We start from the raw sequence: 17,848 nt of genomic DNA on the forward strand, positions 1-17,848 counted from the left end.
TCTCGCGAGAGCTGGGAGGCGGAAAATGGCGTCGACGTGAGCACGAGCCCGCGGCCGCCCAGGGAGTCGCCGCAGCCTCAGCCGGAGCCGCAGGAGCCGCAGGAACAAGAGGCTGAGCCGGGTCGAGGATGGTGAGCGCGGCGTCGCGGGTGCGGGCGCGGGGAACCAGCGGGTGCTGGCGGGGCGCGGCCCTGTCGCAAGCGCACCGCCCGGCCGACCCCGCCCCCACATCCGGGCCCTCGTCCGTCGCTGGCTGTCACTTGGGGAACACCCCACCCCCGGCTTCCTGGCCCCGCTTCGACTGGGCCACGCCTACAGGACTCAGTCTCCGCCCCTGTTCCCTATGCTTCCGGGCCCCTAGCACCTCCGGGTTTGGCTGCCCAGCTGCAGCCGGGTGGGTGTGTGTGTTTCCGTTCGGGGACAGTGCGCTTGATCCCTTCTGGCCTCTCCACGGTGTTCTAGCGGCGCCCTGTTCGGAGCCTGGTCTTTGTAACCTGCGCCCTGCCCGCACCCCGTAGGCCACGGCCCTGCCCCCAAGTTAGGGACTAGGGACTGCTGCCTTCACAGGAGTAATTCCTGACAGATACGCCCTTCTGCAGCTGGGACACCTCCCAGCTCCCTCCCAGAGGGTGGAACACAGGAGGTTCAGTCCACCCTTATCCTCTACCCGCCCCTGATGGTGACTCCTTAGGATTGGGGCTGATGGGGTGATTTCTCAAGGGCGTTTGCTGCTTCAGGAACGTCCACAGGTCTTGGCGGGGTGGGAGGGGTTCCCATGGCTGGCCCAGGCCAACCTGGGCCCAGAGGGGTTCTCCCTGCCTTTTCCTTCCACTAGGAGGAGGAACCCTCGGGGCCCAGCCCGGACATGCCGGCCTCTGCAGAGCCCAGCTTCAGTGAGACTGACAAGGAGGTGTTGTCCCCAGTTGCGGCGGCAGCAGCCACTTCCTCTTCCATGGGGGAGGAGCCAGGCCCTGAACGGGCATCCACACCCCCAGCGTGGGATCGAGGAGGGCCTGGGGGGACCCAGCAGGGTGCCCCCTCAGCCCCAGACAGTGTTCAGCCTGGTCCTGGATCCAGCCTTGGCCCGACCAGCACAGTCCCTGGGACCAGCGAGGACCTGAGGCCTCCCAGACGACGCCAACAACCAGGTGATCTGTGATGGAGCCTTCTGGGGGCTCACAGGCCTTGGAACAATTGAGATGAATACAGATTATCTCCAGACTTGGGCCCCATCTAGAGGGAGTCACATTTACTGAGGCTGTGGCTACAATGATGAGCCAGCCAACCCAGCCCCTGCCCTCTGGCAGCTCCACCTGGTGGGGGAAACAGATGGTAAAGGCCCCGGTAAGAAACCAGTAGGGTAATTCCAGCCTCATATATGCCTCTCTGGGGCAGAACTCGACATGTGGCCTGGGGAAGAGTGGGTGACACCCCCCTTTCTGTGCATCCTGCAGGGAAGCAGATACCCTGCTCCAGCCCTGGCTGCTGTCTCAGCTTCCCCAGTGTTCGAGACCTGGCACAGCATCTGCGTACCCACTGCCCACCCACACAGTCCCTGGAAGGTAGGGCCAGAGTAGGGGGTGGGAGGCAGGCAGAGCCTTCAGGCCGGCCTTGGCCATTCCTTTCCACTCCTCTGTCCTTCATCCCTGCCAGGCAAGCTCTTCCGCTGTTCCGCCCTGAGCTGCACCGAGACCTTCCCCAGCATGCAGGAACTGGTGGCACATGGCAAACTGCACTACAAACCCAACCGCTACTTCAAGTGAGACACTGACTATCCCGACTTCCCCTGGTGCCTGGTGATCAGGCGCCTGGCAGCTCCTCCCACCCCTGATTTGATTGCCACTACCTGGGTTCCAGGCCTTTCTCCCTTCCTAGTCGGGGATGTGGGTGTGGCCTCGGGCCCTTACCTGCCCGAAAGAGACTGGTTACTGGAGCGGGTCCCAGACCCTCGAAGGGCGGAGCTCGGAAAGGGCGGGGCATGTCGTGGGTGTCTCCCTCCCGTCCCTCCTGACCTTCCTAGAAGAAAACTGGCCACTTGAGTCCAAATTCAGACTTCCTTCCTCGTTTTCCCAGGGCAAGGACCCGGAGGGGTCCGGAAGGGTCGCGGCCACATTGGGGGGCGCTTAGAGCAAGCTTCTTGCGTTCTGTGATTTGGGCCTTGGGCTCCCTTACCACCCTCGTGCGGCGGCTCCCCAGGTAGCATCGAATAGGCCCTGCCCTCGCCCCCCAGGAGACCCAGCCCAGTCCTATGCCTGCCCCCAGGTGTGAGAACTGCCTCCTGCGCTTCCGCACGCACCGCTCGCTCTTCAAGCACCTGCATGTTTGCGCCGAGCATGCGCAGAGCCCAGCCCCGCCGCCACCCCCCGCCTTGGACAAGGAGCCACCGGCGCCTGAGCGTCCCCCGGAGTCCGACACTGCGTCGGCGCCCGGCCTGCAGTTCCCGCTGCTCGAGCCCTTCACGACCCCCGCCCCTGCCCCCACCGGGCCCTTCCTGCCCTACTTGAACCCCGCGCCCTTTGGCCTAAGCCCCCCACGCCTGCGCCCTTTCCTGGCCGCGGCGCCCGGGCCGCCCGCCTCCAGCGCCGCAGTCTGGAAAAAGAGCCAAGGTGAGTGTGGGAACAGCGCCGCCTGAAGGGTGAGCTGGGCTCACCCAGACTTCTGACCTTGATCCGCCCGTTTATCTCAGGTGCCGGCGGCAGCCCGCGAAGACCCCAGGGCGGCTCCGACGCGCCCTCAGGTGCGTGCAGGTGACCACCAGGGAGGGGTGGAGGGGATTTTTCTGTTCTGCGCCCTGCGGGCCCAGGGGATGCTGGGAAGCAGCGTTGCCCGCCCCTTCCCAAGTGGCCAGAGCTGGCACCCCCGAAATACAAAATTTTTGCCTTAAAAATCAGCTCCTGAGCCTTCATCTGCGCCGGCGTTTCCGTGTAAAACCCGCGCCCGCTTCACAAGTCCTTCGCCCTGCGGTGGTTGCAGGGATGGGAGTGGGGGATTCGGATAAGTCAAGTTTAGTGCCCCCCCCCCACAATTACAGGAGGGAACACGCTCGGGAGCAATGGATCAGCCAGGCCAGACCAGCCAGGTGCCCGGGAGCTGATGGGGAGGCGGGGAAAGGTCTGACCCGCACTCGTCCACGTCTACCATCCTTGGGGGTGGCCAGGACTGACGGGGTCCCGCCTGCCCGCAGGGCACGCGGCCCCGAGCCGCATCGTGTGGGAGCACACGCGCGGCCGCTACTCGTGCATGCAGTGCGCCTTCTCCACGGCCTCGCGGCCCGCCATGACACTGCATCTGGAGGACCACCGCCCCATCGCCCCCGCGGCCCCGGGGCCCGGGCAGCCGCGCCCTGACGCGCGGGCGGGTAAGGCGGAGGAGCGCTCGAGTGGGGAGGGCGGGGCGCCCGAGGCGAGGGGCGGGGCCGAGGCTCAGGCGACCCCTCCTCTGCCCCACCCAGACCCGGTCCCGCTTGCACCCAAGGTGTCTCCGCTGCTGTCAGAGGGGGAGTGTCCGGTTTTCTCGCCGTTCTGAATCCCGCCGCGGTGGGGAGAGGGGAGTCGGACTGTAGGATGGGGGTAGTTTTGTAATTAACGGGGCAGGGGAGAGGGAACAATAAAGGATGCTCGATGAGCCAGCCTGTGCTGTGTCTGGGTCCCTTGCCCCTCCGATGCATAGCCGGCCAGTCTAGCAGTCATGGGGTGCGCACACCCCGAGAGGCGACAAGCCTCCCTTCAACCTCACTGTTACCCCTCACCTTGACACTGGGACCCAGGTCTCCAGTTCAGTGCCACCCTCTCCAGCTGTAGCTGGGACTGCCGGTGCCCTTGTCTTGTCCCACCATTTCCGGAAACCAGATGGGATGGAAACCTCGCTTTTCCTCCGTCCCAGGACAGGCTGGGAGCTTGGTCCTGAGAAAGTACTGCGGCTGGTCCTGCCGGAGCCGCCCCCCACCCGCATTCCTGAAGCCAGTTCAGACTCACAGCTGACAAGGTTGAGGTGATGGTGCCAGGGTCCCCAGGTGTGGGCACTGCCAGCCTGGGGGCTCTGGTTTGGTCTTCGTCCCTGTCCTCCAAACCCTCCTCTTGGCTGCCTGCTTTCACTTCTGCCCCTGTGTCAGCTCTGAGGAAGAGGGTGGGTCAAAGCGGCCCGAGGGATCCTGGACTTCCTCCCTCCTCACCCCTCCCCTCTCTGCCTTCCAGCCACTAGGATCGCCCTTCCCTTCATGGGAAATCAGTCCTGGGTCAAGCTTCAAATTCTGGGGCCACACTGCTGTCCCAACCCTGTGGTCACCAAAACCCAGCGAGCCAAGCCTCCTGAGTGTGGAAGTCTTACGCATGCTGTTGGCAGCCGCCCCTCAGAAGCCTGTTTTACCTCCTGCATCTTGCTCCTGTCCAGCCCGGGGTCCTTTGGCTTAGGCCCCTGACCCTCGTCCCCCACCCCCAGTACCTGAAGCAACCTCTCCTGTCCTTCCCCCTCGCCCAAGTCTGAACACCACTGAAAACAGGTTTCTTCTCATGCCTGCCTGGTAGCCTTCAGCGGCTCCCCGTGGCTCTCTGGGTGAAGGCCTTGTTCTAATAACCCGCAGGTTCCATCCGGAATCTCCCCACCACTCCTCTTCCCTCTCCTCTTCCGCATCATCCTCTTCCTGGGGAACATAGACCTTCTGTGAGCAGGAACTCGCTAACCCTGCAGTTAAACAGCTCCAAGCCCTAGAGGCCATTCTGCTTCTCCTGAAGGGGGGCGCTGATCTGAGTGCCCTTAGGATCAGCCCACCTACACCCAGGGGCCTGCCTGCCCCCCCGCCTGTGTTTGGGTTGGGCTTCAGGGCTGCGGGGTCATTGATGGGGTTGTAGCGGAGACTCAGCGGGCTCAGGCCAGGTGTCTGTTCTGCCAGCACTTCGGGCCCACGCTGAGGCAAGTATCACTCGGCACCTGCTGTGGGACCAGCTGGGCCATCAGGGAACCTTGGGGCTTTAGCCCCGTGAGCTCTCCTTTTCCCAGTTGGAAGCTTTGGAGCCAGGACTTTGTGACCCTGGGGAAGACACAACCTCCCTGCACCTCACTTTGCTAGTCCTTAAGATGGGTGTCAGGATGCTTCTTACCCTCTGGAGTCCTTGGGAAGATTCCAACAGGGACTGAGGAGGGAGGAGGGGGCTTGGGAAATGTTTGTGATTCACATCCCTATGGCTACCAAACCCATGGCTGCCTAGGACCCCCAACGGAGAACCGGGAAGGGAGGGAGGTGGGGTCAAGGGGCCCATTTTGCAGCTAGAGAAGGTGAGGCTTGGAGGGTAAGATGACGGAGCCAGGCCCAGTTCAGTTCCCTTACTGATTCTGTACCACCCTAGGAGTTGAAGACGGTTCCCATAAGATGGTGTCTGTAAGAAAACCCAGGGAGTGAGGTCCAAAGGGCTCCTTCCCCTTTTCCCACGTCTCCAGGGACAAGGTTCAGGGTTCCCTCTCCCCCAGGACCCCAATCTGTCTCAAGGCATCAGCGTCCCTTCCCCTATCAGGCCCTGCCATTCAGCCACCCCCAAATCCAGGCAGTGCCACTTCTCAGTCTCTCAGGACATTTCCAGACAGTCCCAAGGCCAGTATCTTGGTCCCAGTACCCACCCCCACTGGGGATAGTGTTCCCCGACCCCACAGCACCCTACACTGAGTGCCCAGAGGCCTAGGGAGCTGGATCCTGACGTGGCCTGTGCACCCTGCTCACTTCAAAAGCAACTTCCTACCCTTGCCCCCTCCCAGCTCCTGTCCAACTTTTTCAGCTCAACTGGGAAATCTCCCAGTGTCTCTCCTGGGCTTCCAGAGCCCCTGCCCTCCCTCTGGCAAACTGGCCCTGGGAGGGCCCTCCCCACCCGCCGGAGTTGCCTTCTTACGGCCCCAGCTCTGCCCAGCAGAGGGCGCCCTGGAGCGCCGGTCTTGAAGGGAGATGGAAGGCGAGGGCAGTCCTCCACCTGGCCAGGCTGGGGCGGTGGGGGGGGTAGGTTGATAAGAGACTGCGGGTTTACACTGAAGAGTGAGCCTCTCCAGGCAGCTTCCGTCAGTCTGGCCAGGTGCCTGTGCACTGGCTGGCAGGCGTCCAGCACCAGCCCCATCACCACCAGATTGGGGGAGGGGAGTAAGGTTCCTGAGTATGTGTCCTAGAGCCCTGCCTTGGACCTGGATTCGAGCACCCCCATCCCAGGCCCCCAGCTCCTCCGTGTGCCCCTCAGCCCCCAGGATTGGCTGCCCACGTGCTCAGTCCTCCTTGACTGCGTGCACTTGGACCACATGTGGCTGAACGTGGAGACCACCATCGTGTCTGTCCCAGGACCACCACCAGGGCAGCCAGGTGCATGACCCTGCTCTTGCGCAAGGATTCGACACGCCTGCTCTGGCTCCCCACCCCCATTTCCGAACCCAGGGACCCCACCTGAGCCCAGAGTTCCACAGGCTTACCGAGCCAACACCTTCCCATGCCCGACCCCCCACCCCCACCACTGAAATCGGGAGCAGATCCTGGGCCGCGGTCACTTCGAGCTTCAGCTTCCTCAACTCCATCTGTGGAGCCTCCTGTCCCAGTTCATGGCAGTGCTTTGTAGACCAGACCAGAGCCACCTGGAAAGCTCCAAACACAAAGGGGAGTGAGGGGAAAACACCTCCTGGGGGCCATGGGGGAATAGGGTTTGCCAGGGCGGGACCCTCCAAACTGCGAGTTCCAGGCCGTGGGTATGCACATGGTGGGGGCCTGGCTTTGGAGCCTAGGAAGTCACCAGCTTGTCACTAGCGTTCAGTCCTTTAGCTTGTCTTGATTGGGCACCTGTTGTATGCTCCTGGCCAATAATTGCCTGTTTCATGCATTTCCATCACTCACTGAACACTGGGAGGGTCACACAGCCTGCGACCAGCCTGTGCTGGCTGGTCCCAGAGACCCCAGAACCCATTCTTATCATCCCTGGTCTCCCAGGACCCCTGTTCCAAGGAGGACCCACCTCTGGGAAGGCGACCCAGGGTGCATGCCTACCAGTACGGGGATGGTGATGGGCAGGCACTGAGGCTCCAGGACCCCCAAGCTGTGCATCTTAAAAGTGGACACAGACAGGCAAAGTCCTTTCCGATGGCACGGCCTGTGGCTTCCTCGGCATGGAGGTAACGGATGGGTCCGGCTGGGAATGCACTGTCCTCTAGACAGACTGGATCCTTCTACACCCTCACTACTCCTGGGCATCACCTGGGATGTCTAGAAATCTGAGGCTCCACCGTGGGCCTGAGGCAAAACCTGCACTTTAATGGGGTCGTAAGGTGACTCGTGGACACAGGAGAATCAACCCTCAGTGTTGAAGAAATCCCCAGGCTCAGGGCTCTTGGCTGGCTCAGTCAGAGGAGTGTGAGTCTTGACCTCGAGGTTGTAAGTTCAAGGCCCAAGTTGGGTCTAGAGGGTCACTTAAATAAGCTTTTAAAGAAAGAAATCCCCAGGCTCAGGCCAATTAAGTCAGAATCTCCAGGAGCTTCCTTCTATCTCTTTGTAAACTCCTAAAGCTATGTCCATGTAGAGCTAAACTTGAGAATCAGGGCTCTGCACTCTCCCTTTGTCTGTGTGTCCAAAGTCCCTGACCTCCAGCAGACCAAGCCCTGTGGAGAGGGGTCGCCTCTGGCCGGCTGGGCCGCACACCCCCATAGGGCTAGCTTTGCCCACTCCTTCCGCCCCCTTCACTGCTTTCCCTGCTGCCTGTTCTCCCTGCCCTCAGTCTCCCTCCCTCCCCAAGGGGACAAGGCCTTAGCTAAAACACACGCAGGCCACCCACCCCCCAAATCTGCCACCCCAGCTGGGCCCTCTGCCCCCCACAACCGTCCACGACCCATGTGACATGTGCAGCTCTAATAGGGAAGTCCCGCTCAGAGCTGAGAATCCAGCAGTGGGGAAGTGTGGAAATGAGGCAGGAGGATGAGGCAACAAGAGGCGGCAGGAGGGCCCACCCATCACGCTCTCTCAACTCCCGAGTCTCCCGGCCCAGAGCTCCCCCTCCCAAGGAGGCCCTCAAGGCCACGCACGGAGTCCTCCCTGGAGACCACAAGTCTGCCAGCCCCCAGAACCAGAGTCAAGCAACTGGTGACCGTGTTGGGCATGGGCTGACAGCCAGTACACGAAGCACGGAGACCACAGAGACAGCAGCAGGCAGGACAGGAACCCAAGCGCCAGGCAGGATCTGGGGACAGGCAGAGGCTGTCTCCGCCTCCTTTCCTTCCTCTGCCCTCCCAACGTGGCCAGCATCCCCCACCCCCATGGGGCCCGTGGAGCAGAAGCCACAGTCACTTCCTGAAGGCAGCAGCCCAGCTCAGGTCCCACTTGCCCTGTGGCCCATCACCCGCCTGCAGCCATGGTGAGTGAACCCCCAACCCTAGGCGACCCCACCCCACCCCGGGAAACGGCAGAGACCATCACAAAGACCCAGAGGTGGGAAGCAGCCAGGATGTACCACTGGGACAGCTGGGGCCCCAAGGGGCCTGTGGCCCAGGCTGGGGCTGGGGCTGGGGCTGGGACTTGAATAGGGGAACAGGCAGACAGCCCAGACGACTCTTCTCCCAGGTCAGCATGAACAGCAAGCTGGGCACGGGCCACGGTGAACAGAGGGGCTTCCTGCAGGTGACGAACTGGGTCGTGCACCTGCCGCCCACACCCGCTCCAGCAGTCACCCGAGACCTAAGCTGCTGACCCTGATTTCTCTAGTCCCTTGCGTGACCTGGGAATTCTTCCCCCAACCCACCTGGAGAGGGGGCTTTAGTAGACGCATTTCAGGCCCGAGGTGGGAATCGCTACCTTTCCTTGTTCTCCGGATGGGGAAAGTGAGGCACGGCCAGGAGCAGTCTCCATGGTTCTGCCCTAACCACCCACACCCCAGTCTCCTAGGGTCCAGGTGAAGCCAGGCCTGGAGGCCTGCAGCGGGGCCCCCTCTGGTCAGAGCAGGCCTGGCCTACCTGTATACCCCACCTGTGTCTGGGACGGAGAGCATGGGGCTGGTGGAGACGGTGTCTGGGACATGACGTGTGCCGCCGATGGGGCACGGCCCGAGCGGGCCGCTGCTTGGGCCGGCCTGCTGCTGCTTCTGGGTGCCGTCCACTGTGAGTGGCCCGACCACCAACAGAGGGCATCTGGGGCTGTCAGAGTCTGACCCCACGTGCTTCCAGGTCTCTTGTCTCTCCACATCTCTCTGCACGAGTCTGTGGCGATCAGACTCGGCGTGGCTGAGTGTGCGCCTGTGTACCCTGCGTATTTCAGTGGGCACCTACTGAGCACCAGCAGCGCGCCGTGCTCTGGAGGACAGCAACGAGGGAGCCCAGTCGCTGGCCTTCCACGGGGGCTGAGGGGCAGAGAGAACCAAAACAAAAAAGCCAAGGCACACCAGTGAAACAACGTAAAATAAAACCGTATGATACACAGTGGCAGGCACTGAGAGAAAAACGTAGGTCGGGGAGAATGGAGAGTTCTCCAAAGGGGAAATCGATTTTTTTAAATGAGGGTGGTCTGTGAGGAAGGCGCCTCCAGTAAGAAAACATCCGCAGAAACCTGGAGGTGGAAAAGGCAAGAAGCAGACTATGGGGAGAAGTGTCCCAGGCAAGGGGCAGGACAAAGGCCCCAGAAGAGGGCTTGGGGCTGGGGGGGGAAGGGAGCAGGGGCGAGGCGGGCAGGCGGAGGTAACCTGGTAAGGGAGACGGATCGCCAGTTTAGGGCCTTCAGGAGGTCTTTAGCTTTTACCGTGGGGAAAGGATGCAGCGCGGCCAGATTTGGAGCAGAGGCTGTTCTTCCGGCTGCTGTGGGAGAGGGGCCTGGCCAGAGATGGGGGTGCGGGGGGCAGAATGGAGGCTGGAGACCAGGGAGGAGCCTGTGTTCCTCCAGCCGGCACGACAGTGGCACGGGCAGTGAGAAATGGCTGGATTCTGAATGTGTTTTGAAATTAGAACAGAAGGCACTAGGGACGCGGAGCGCGGAAGCACAGGACATCTCAAGGACACTTAGAAGACATCACCAACCGACGGGGAGGGCTATGGGAGCAGCAGGCTATGGTGGAGCATCGGGAGGCTGAGTTATGGGGGCGAGGTTGAGGGCATATGCAGTGCCTCAGAGGAGATCTCGGGACTCCGGGGCGCCTGGAAACAAACGTGGGAGGCCCTGGCCAACAGGAGAGCAAGCCAAGGACAAAGGATGGCCAAGAGGGCCTAGGAGAAACCCTTGTGTGAACCCCCGCCTGACTGGCTCCATGTCCCTTAGGGGAGCCATCAGGACTTCCGGAGCCTTCAAGCCAAGTTCCAGGCCTCTCAGCTGGAGACCAGTGAACACCCCAAAAAACCCCCAAAGCCTGAGTTCAACAAACTTCTAAAGAAGTTTCCACCACCTGAGCCAAGCGAGCATCCCAAGAAGCCCCTGCAGCCCAGCTGTAACGATCTGCCTCCGAAGCCCGCCAAACCTGAGCCAAAGGAGCCCTCCAAGAAGTTCCCACAGCTCAACGCCCCTCAGAAAGCTTTGCAGCCTGAGCCTGGCCATCCAGCCAGGCCCCCGACAGAGCCCAAACCCAGTGCCCTCCCCAAGAAGCTCCAGCAGCCTGAGCCCAATGAAGCCACCCCAGACCCTTCACAGCCAGACCTCAGTACCCTTCTCAAGAAGCCCCCGCAGCCCGAGTTCAGTGTGCACCCCAGAAAGCCCCCGCAGTCTCAGGTCGGTGGCCTCCCTAAGAAACCCCTGCCACAGCCTGAGACCAGTGAGGCCCCTCAGACGCCCCCCTGGAAGCCTGAGCCCAAAGAGCCCCACCCCTCCTCCTCACAGCCAGACCTCAGTACCCTTCCCAAGAAGCCCCCGCAGCCCGAGTTCAGTGTGCACCCCAGAAAGCCCCCGCAGCCTCAGGTCGGTGGCCTTCCAAAGAAATCCCTGCCACAGCCTGAGACCAGTGAGGTCCCTAAGACGCCCCCCTGGAAGCCCGAGTCCAGTGAACTCCACCCCCACCCCTCAAAACCCGATTTCAATACATTTCCCCAAAAGATCCCAGCCCCTCAGCTGAATGACTTCCCCAAGAAACTCCTGCATCCTGATTTTGGTGACCTCACCAGGAGGTCCTCAGAGCCTGAAGTCAGTGTGTTTCCCAAGCGGCCACGGCAGCCTGAATGCAAAGCTCCCTCCAAGAAGCCAGAGCTGGGGATCCTCCCCAGGGTGTCCTCAGAGCCCGAGTTTGGCCTGCTCCCCAGAAAGTTTCTGCAGCCTGAGTGCCAGGCCGCCCCCCGAAAGTTCTCGCAGCCTGAGTCCAGCGCTTTGCCCAAGAAGTACCTGCACAATGAGTTCTCTGGTGGTCTCCCTAAAAAGCCCCCCATCCCCAGCTCTGTTTCAGAGAGCTCACTCCCCAGTGCGGTCATAGGCTCCCGCCCCAGGCTCCCCCTCAGCCCTGGCTTGGGAGCCAGGAAGCAGAGATCAGGAGCTCGCTCTCACAGTGGAGGGTCGAGGCTGGGCCTCAAATCCGGCTACCCACCCCGGCGGAGGCCTCTGCCCTCAGTCAGCAGCCTGGGACCCCCTCCAGCCAAGCCCCCGCTGCCCCCTGGCCTCAGGGATGTCCAGAGCTTCTGGAAAGCCACAGCCACAGCCACAGGTGGGTCACAGCAACCCAGGCAGAGAGCTGGGGAAGAGGCTCCCTGGCAGGGCCTGCCTCCCTCCCGCTCTCATCCCTCCACAGCTCTGAGGAGGACCGGTTCTGCTGGGATCCTCCAGGCCCAACAGACTGAAGACATCCTACAGTGAGTGTGGGGAGTCCACGGGCCCTGGCGCAGGTCGAAGGCTTGAAAGAGGCCCTGATTTCAGGTATTCCTCCAGGGACCAGGAAGAGGCTTATGAGCTGTATGACGATGTGGAGCCCATGGACAACTCCAGCCCCGGCCACAAGGGCAGAGGTTTGTTGGTGGGGCCGAGCCCTCAGCCAGACCATCCTGCCCAGGCATCTGGGCACCATTCATTGCAAGAGCATATTCTGCCATGAAGCGAGTGTGAAGCCAAGGGACAACCCATCTTCCTGGCAGTGCCCGGGGACAAAGTAGAGGGCAGGAAGGACCTTTCAGGAAAGTCAGACCAGCTCCTGATGGACAGAACAGGGAGGCAGGGCAGCCCAGAGGCCAACAGCCAGTAAGCATGGTGTGGCCAGGGTAGGGGGGTGGCCCAGGGTGGTGGGAGAGAAGTTGTGAAAGAGCAGTGGAAGAGAAGAACCAGAGGACTTGGTGGCCAAGTGATGCAGGGGTGAGTGGGAGCAAGCGAGCTCGTGACATGGATGAGGCCCCAGTTTCACCCCGATGCCTGGGCGCAGAGTGGAGGTATCCGTCAGCAGGGGACAAAGGGTCAGATTCCACAGACCTATAGTGCTGGAGGTGCCAGCTGGACATCCAGCACAGACTTGGGCCTGAACTCAGGCGTGGCCTGGAGCCAGAGACCCCTGAGCCTGCAGGCCTACACAGTCTGTGCTCTGGGGTTCCTAAGGAGCCTTCTCCCCTCTTCCCAGCGTCTTCTCCTGGAGAGCGGGGCAATGGCAAAGCAGACAGGTCTCCAGCCCAGCTCCAGGGTTAATGCCTTCACCAATTTTGAATGGGGGAAAAAAAGGGACTTGCATGCAAGCCCTATAGGTGACGGTCACTGAACACGCACAACCACCCGCCCCCGCAGTGACAGCATGCTCTACAGACAAAGCGAAAGCCTGAGGACCCCAGAAGCATCCTGCCCCAGTCCATACCGCCAGCACAAGGGAGCCCAGGCCCTGTGCTCCCAGACTGTTTCCTGCCCTCTCTCTGGAAGGGCTTCCTACAGGAGAACCTTAATTATTAAGGGTGCCTTGGGATGCTCCCCCTTCCCCCCTCCCCTCCTGCACCAGGTGTGCTGCCTCTACTACTCTTCCCTGAGCCCCTTCTGCTTCTCCTGGGCCTTCCTCAAGGGCTACTTGCAACACCCTCCGTTAGCACAGCTTCCTGACAGGGCTCCTCCTGCTTCCGCTCTGGTGAGGCTCTTGTGGCTGGGGTCTGGGGGCCGCTCTAGGGGTCACAGACATGGGGAAAGGGAGTAACTGGCCATTCTTCTTCCAGCAGCCTAGCAGGCATGGCCCACCCCTTCCCCAGTCCCAAACAGACCAGGAACCCCACCTCTGCTCACTGTCCCTGCCTGTGGACAATCATCTCCCCATCCCATGCTGGTCATTCTGCAAGACTCCAATCAATTACACCTCTCAAATCTCTCCCTTCTTGAAACACTACGTGTGGGCCCTCGCTGGTAGTATAGATTGTCCAAAGGCTACTTTGCCCTTACCAAGTCTAGCCACCCATTCGGCTCCACTTTGGAGTAATAGCAGGCCCACTGCAGGGGTTCCTCACTCCGCTGGGGGCTGCCCTGGAGACCCTGGGGCCCGCAGACCTAGCTCTTTCCCAGGATCTCAACAGGTCCCCCTCAGAGCCTGCCTTATTGGCGTGACCTGATCAGTCACACTGCCAGGAAGTCTGGGCTGCGGATGTGCCAAGTCTGCACTGCACCGCGGCACCCGGGGCCGTGCTCTGCACTGTGCTGGTTTTGCGAGGGCCCTGGGATGCCTCTGGGAGAACGGGGAGCAGCAGGAGGTAGTGTCCTGGGTAAGACTATAGATGGCTTCATCATCTGAGCACTAGGCCAAGGCTGGAGTCTGGAGCAAAAAGCTGGGGGCTTCAAATTCTGGATCCTTCTTCACTCAACTGGTATTCATGAGGCTCTTGCCACAAGCCAAACCCCTGGCCAGCAGGCTCCTCTCTGGAAGGCTGGCAGTTTGCCAGAAGTCAGCCCTCCCTGGGGTGTGGGGGGTGGGGTGGGCAGCAGGGGGGACCCTCACAATGTGGTCTCAGCAGCAGCCAGGCCAGTCCAGGAACACCCCCCTCGTCACCCCCTTCTCAGAAGCCCACTTCATTTGCTCTAGGAAATGCTTTTGCCTTATTTTTGACCCAGATCCCATGACAATTCCCAGAAGCCAACCTACTTTTAGCCGACAGACATGAAATGGCCTCAAAAGCCTGCAAATAAATCCTGCCTTTATCATTTCCAGCCAGATGACCTTGGAGCAGGATTACTTTACCCCTCAGAGCCTTTATTTCCCTCATCAGCAAGCCGGGAATGACAGTACTGCCTACTATCCTAAGTAGTAAGGTGGTTGTGAGGGCTGAAATGAGTTACTACAGTAAACAGTTTCTGCCGTTCCTCCATGCAGGAGGAGTCCAGAAAGCAAGAGGCAATCCGTTAGAATTCACAACCCAGGAGGCAGGCCTGGGGAGCAGATGGACAGGTGGGTTGGGTGGGGGTTGGGAGGGGGTGGATGTCCTGAGAACTGAGAGGGAAGGCTTATTCAAGATCAAGCCAGCAGTGTCGAGAGGGAGGCTGAGCCAACAGTCCTGACCCTAACTCACTGCTGTGACGGCTTCCAGATGAAGTGCCATCTACCCAGCAACCCCCCAGGCCAACACAGAACCCGGAACTCAGGTACCACAGGGCAAAGGGCACGGAACGCGGAGGGGCTGAGCTCTGGGAGGACAGGAAGGGGGCCCCGAGGAGCACATCTTCCTCAGCAGCATCCAATTCCTCAGGAGGGAGAAGGCCCCCCAGCCACAGCACTTGCCGCCCGCAGACCTGAAGACCCTGAAGCAGATCCGGAAGGCAGAGAAAGCCGAGAGGGAGTTCCGGAAAAAGTTCAAGGTGTGCACACCAGAATCCTCCGAACAGGAGCCCTGGGGGTTCTGGGCACAGCCCCAGTTGACCAAGGCCCCAGAAATTCCATCCTTAGAAGATGGGGTTCCTGGGGTGCTACATGTTTCAAAGGTTCTAACATACCCCTTCCCAGTTTGAGGGGGAGATAGTGATTCACACAAGGATGATGATCGATCCCAACGCCAAGACACGCCGTGGGGGTGGCAAGTACCTGGGCATCCGGCGTGGGGAGATCCTGGAGGTGATCGAGTTCACCAACAAGGATGAGATGCTGTGCCGGGACACCAAGGGCAAATGTAAGTCAGCCAGGCCAGAAAGTCCCAGGAAACAGGCCACCACCAGGGCTGGGAGCTTACCTATCCCACTCTCTTTGCAGACGGCTACGTGCCCAGAACAGCTCTACTGCCCCTGTGAGTGCTGGCCCTGACTGGGGGTGACAGGGAGGGTGGGTTGGTGAGTGGGCCAAGGTGAGTCTTACTGACCAAACTGTGCTCTCTGCTAGGGAAACGGAGGTGTATGACGATGTTGGCTTCTGGGGTATGTAGATGCTCTGGGTAGGCTAGAAGGGACCACAGTGCCTGGAAGGAGGTAAAACGCCCACCCCATTTCCCCGGGGGCGGCTCATCATCCGTTTATGGGGAGAAGAGTCACTGCAAATCACCCTTCCTCAGCAGACCCTCTGGAGAGCCAACCATCACCCCAGGAACAGTAAGGCCCACCAGTGTGGACACCCAGGACCACCGGCCAGCCCAGCCACCCATTAACACAGGAGTCTTGGATCCCAGATTGGCAGTCACAGAACCACCCAGGCTCCCACCTGCCTACATACATGAAGCACATAAAGCTCCTATTTAAAGCAATTCCTGCTTCTTGTCTTTTCTCTCCAGCCTGACTGACACACAGTGGGAGTCCCAATCAAAGAGCTGGGGGTCTTACCCTTCTGGAGTAAACAGCAGGGGGGAAAAGTGTGGCAGGGAGAAGGTGACAAGGGTAGGGCACCATGACCAGACATGACAAGCAGTGGCTGCGGCTCCACACAGGCTGCAAACAGCTGTCCAGCCCACGGGGACCTAGGTATGAGATCAAATCTTGGGGGAGGGGTGACCCAGTTCTGACTGAGCTCAGGTATCACGCTCAGCCTCAACGGCTACAGGACTAAATGCACTCAGTAACCCGCACCCCACTCATCTGCTACTGCGGCAAGGAACAGACCACACCCCCGCACTGCCCCGCAAGCACACACAATTCCTCTGCCGAAAGCCTACTGCCCAGTGTGATGCTATCTGGGGGTGACTGTGTCTACGTAAAAGAGGCACGAGAAAGTTCCCCTGCCACTTCCACCATGTGCGATTGCAGAAAGTACAATCTACGAACCAAGATCAGGTTCCCTCACCAGACACGGAATCTTGGACATCCCAGCCTCCAGAACTGTGAGAAATTCTTTTTTGTTGTTTATAAGGTGCCCAATTATGGTATTTTTGTTATAGCAGCCAAAGACTATTATGACAGAAGCCAAACTGGAAATGAGCCTAACAGTGTACCCCAGAGAGCAAACGTACAGGAGGGAGCAAGAGCTGCTCTCAGGACCACTAACCCCCAAGTGCTCTGATGCCGGCGCTGGAGAATCCACGTCACTCGGGACTCAGATTCCAGTAAGAGCTCTCAGGTGGCCAAGGTCCATGTCCTCCACCCCCAAGGGTCCACAGACTAAGCAAGAGTAGGGGTGAACCCCCCCACCAGTGGTCACAGCTCTGAGGTAAGACGACGACTGGCTCTAGCTCCCCAAACCGCAGGTGGGTGCCCCACAACACACACGCAAAAAGCAAGCATCTTTTCAGGAACTGGTATTTATTATCAAAGTCATATTCGATGTCAACAAGATGCCACAACTACAAAAAAAATTGCGCACATTGCAATCTCAATGCAAACAGTCAAATGGAACCCCAGTCATTAAAAAAGTAATTCAAATTACCCCAAAAAGCAACTGAATTTTTTAAACATCTTTATACATCCAGCCAACAAATTAAAATGGTTAACAAGAAAAAATACAAATTCAGAGGTCTGGTATCGATGTTTAAAAAAGGCAACTGCTTAAGCATTTCTATCGATTCGAACATCAATCTCTCGGCCACTCAGCTTCATCCCATTCATCATCCGGCAGGCTCTCTCAGCCACCTCTGGCGACTCAAACTTAACCACACCGCACCCCTTGGACTTCCCGTTCTCCATCTTGATGTCGGCATACAGCACGTGGCCTGGGCACAGGGAGGGAAGAAGAGACCACAACTCATCAGGCAAACCCAGAGCTCAGCCTCAGTCTGGGCTCCGCTCAGTCCCGATCACCTGTTGGAGTTCGGTGGACAGAGTCAAAGGGAGAGCGGCCCTGGCACACAAATGCTCAGAACACGACAGCCGGAATCCGGCGACTACAGTCCTCAGCCATGTTGCCATTCTTCTGCCAACAGGACAACAATCTGACCTGTGATTAGCCTCCCTGGCAGCTTCAAATGCGCACCCGTTCACTCAAGAAAGTTGTAACGGGGGCTGTGTGAAGCCAACCTTACAGGCGAGTTTTACAGAGGCTTCACCTTCCAGACCCCACATGACAGCAGTTACGAGGCCGTCATGATATAACAGACGCTTCCGCACTGTGCACTGGGCCACAGGCTGCGTCCTGTCTTCCCAGTGGGCTTCACATATTCATTCAAGCACTGAGTAAGCGTCCAGGTATGTGTCAAGCACCACCACGGAACAAGTCTATAGGAGAAGAGCTAAGAAGGTGACCGTGTAGCCTACGCTAGGGGGCCCTTGGTTCTAAAGCCATTAACTCAGCCCAAGGGAAGGTGAACATCTAGAGGGCTCCTCACGGGACACTTCTGAAATACTTAAGTTCACCAGAAGGAGACTCTTGCTCTAACAGCTCCATTCTGGAGAATGGCACTTGCAACTCAGGGTTCCGGGACAGGAGGGAGATGAAAGAGGAAGGGCTGAGGTACAAAGAGACGAGTGAATTTCTCTCACTGGCAGACAGGCACCTCCAGGCGTCTGAGACAGGGCAGTAGCCTGATCCAACCTGACTTTGCAGAATACCTACTACAACGCAGAGACTAAGGAGTGGGGAGAGGGCAAGAA

General features: G+C 59.7%; 3 protein-coding genes across 26 annotated transcripts in view; 2 read left to right on the forward strand and 1 right to left on the reverse strand.

Moving 5' to 3' along the window:
• The first annotated feature begins 1 nt into the window (after position 1).
• ZNF414 (zinc finger protein 414) lies at positions 2–3,631 on the forward strand. Of its 4 annotated transcripts, XM_032308871.1 has the most exons (9): positions 2–131; positions 836–1,148; positions 1,455–1,562; positions 1,654–1,759; positions 2,263–2,606; positions 2,687–2,737; positions 3,032–3,079; positions 3,185–3,358; positions 3,452–3,631. In XM_032308871.1, the coding sequence occupies exons 1-9, from the start codon at positions 129–131 to the stop codon at positions 3,523–3,525; spliced, it is 1,221 nt and encodes a 406-aa protein (XP_032164762.1). In that variant the 5' UTR covers positions 2–128; the 3' UTR covers positions 3,526–3,631. The 4 variants fall into 4 exon arrangements, with proteins under 4 accessions (XP_032164762.1, XP_032164744.1, XP_032164770.1 ...); XM_032308853.1 differs by having other exon boundaries at positions 3,185–3,631; XM_032308879.1 differs by lacking the exon at positions 3,032–3,079.
• Positions 3,632–8,276: 4,645 nt separating this feature from the next.
• PRAM1 (PML-RARA regulated adaptor molecule 1) lies at positions 8,277–15,576 on the forward strand. Of its 12 annotated transcripts, none has more exons than XM_032308752.1 (11): positions 8,277–8,360; positions 10,247–11,609; positions 11,694–11,754; positions 11,819–11,907; positions 14,223–14,297; positions 14,437–14,491; positions 14,596–14,704; positions 14,850–15,012; positions 15,093–15,126; positions 15,219–15,253; positions 15,388–15,576. In XM_032308752.1, exons 1-11 carry the CDS (start codon positions 8,358–8,360, stop codon positions 15,426–15,428), a joined length of 2,028 nt encoding a protein of 675 aa, XP_032164643.1. In that variant the 5' UTR covers positions 8,277–8,357; the 3' UTR covers positions 15,429–15,576. The 12 variants fall into 12 exon arrangements, with proteins under 12 accessions (XP_032164643.1, XP_032164652.1, XP_032164661.1 ...); XM_032308761.1 differs by having other exon boundaries at positions 15,391–15,576; XM_032308770.1 differs by having other exon boundaries at positions 11,831–11,907.
• Positions 15,577–16,545: 969 nt separating this feature from the next.
• The window catches only part of HNRNPM (heterogeneous nuclear ribonucleoprotein M), a 40,762-nt gene continuing 39,459 nt past the window's right edge, over positions 16,546–17,848 (reverse strand). For all 10 annotated transcript variants that reach the window (XM_032308739.1, XM_032308744.1, XM_032308700.1 and 7 more), the window contains one exon: positions 16,546–16,971. In XM_032308739.1, the coding sequence (XP_032164630.1) occupies positions 16,808–16,971 (164 nt within the window). In that variant the 3' untranslated portion in view covers positions 16,546–16,807. The remainder of the gene's footprint in view (positions 16,972–17,848) is intronic.

The sequence above is a fragment of the Mustela erminea genome, chromosome 1 (assembly GCF_009829155.1).
Source record: "Mustela erminea isolate mMusErm1 chromosome 1, mMusErm1.Pri, whole genome shotgun sequence".
NCBI classification, from domain to species: Eukaryota; Metazoa; Chordata; class Mammalia; order Carnivora; family Mustelidae; genus Mustela; species Mustela erminea.

Excerpts from the sequence above, each read along its gene's own strand:
- ZNF414 (XM_032308853.1), top strand. Across the intron at positions 1,760-2,262 it reads AAACCCAACCGCTACTTCAA|GTGTGAGAACTGCCTCCTGC; the intron begins GTGAGACACTGA and ends GCCTGCCCCCAG. Across the intron at positions 3,080-3,184 it reads AGCCAGGCCAGACCAGCCAG|GGCACGCGGCCCCGAGCCGC; the intron begins GTGCCCGGGAGC and ends GCCTGCCCGCAG.
- PRAM1 (XM_032308752.1), top strand. Across the intron at positions 11,610-11,693 it reads AGCCACAGCCACAGCCACAG|CTCTGAGGAGGACCGGTTCT; the intron begins GTGGGTCACAGC and ends ATCCCTCCACAG. Across the intron at positions 15,013-15,092 it reads CCGGGACACCAAGGGCAAAT|ACGGCTACGTGCCCAGAACA; the intron begins GTAAGTCAGCCA and ends CTCTCTTTGCAG.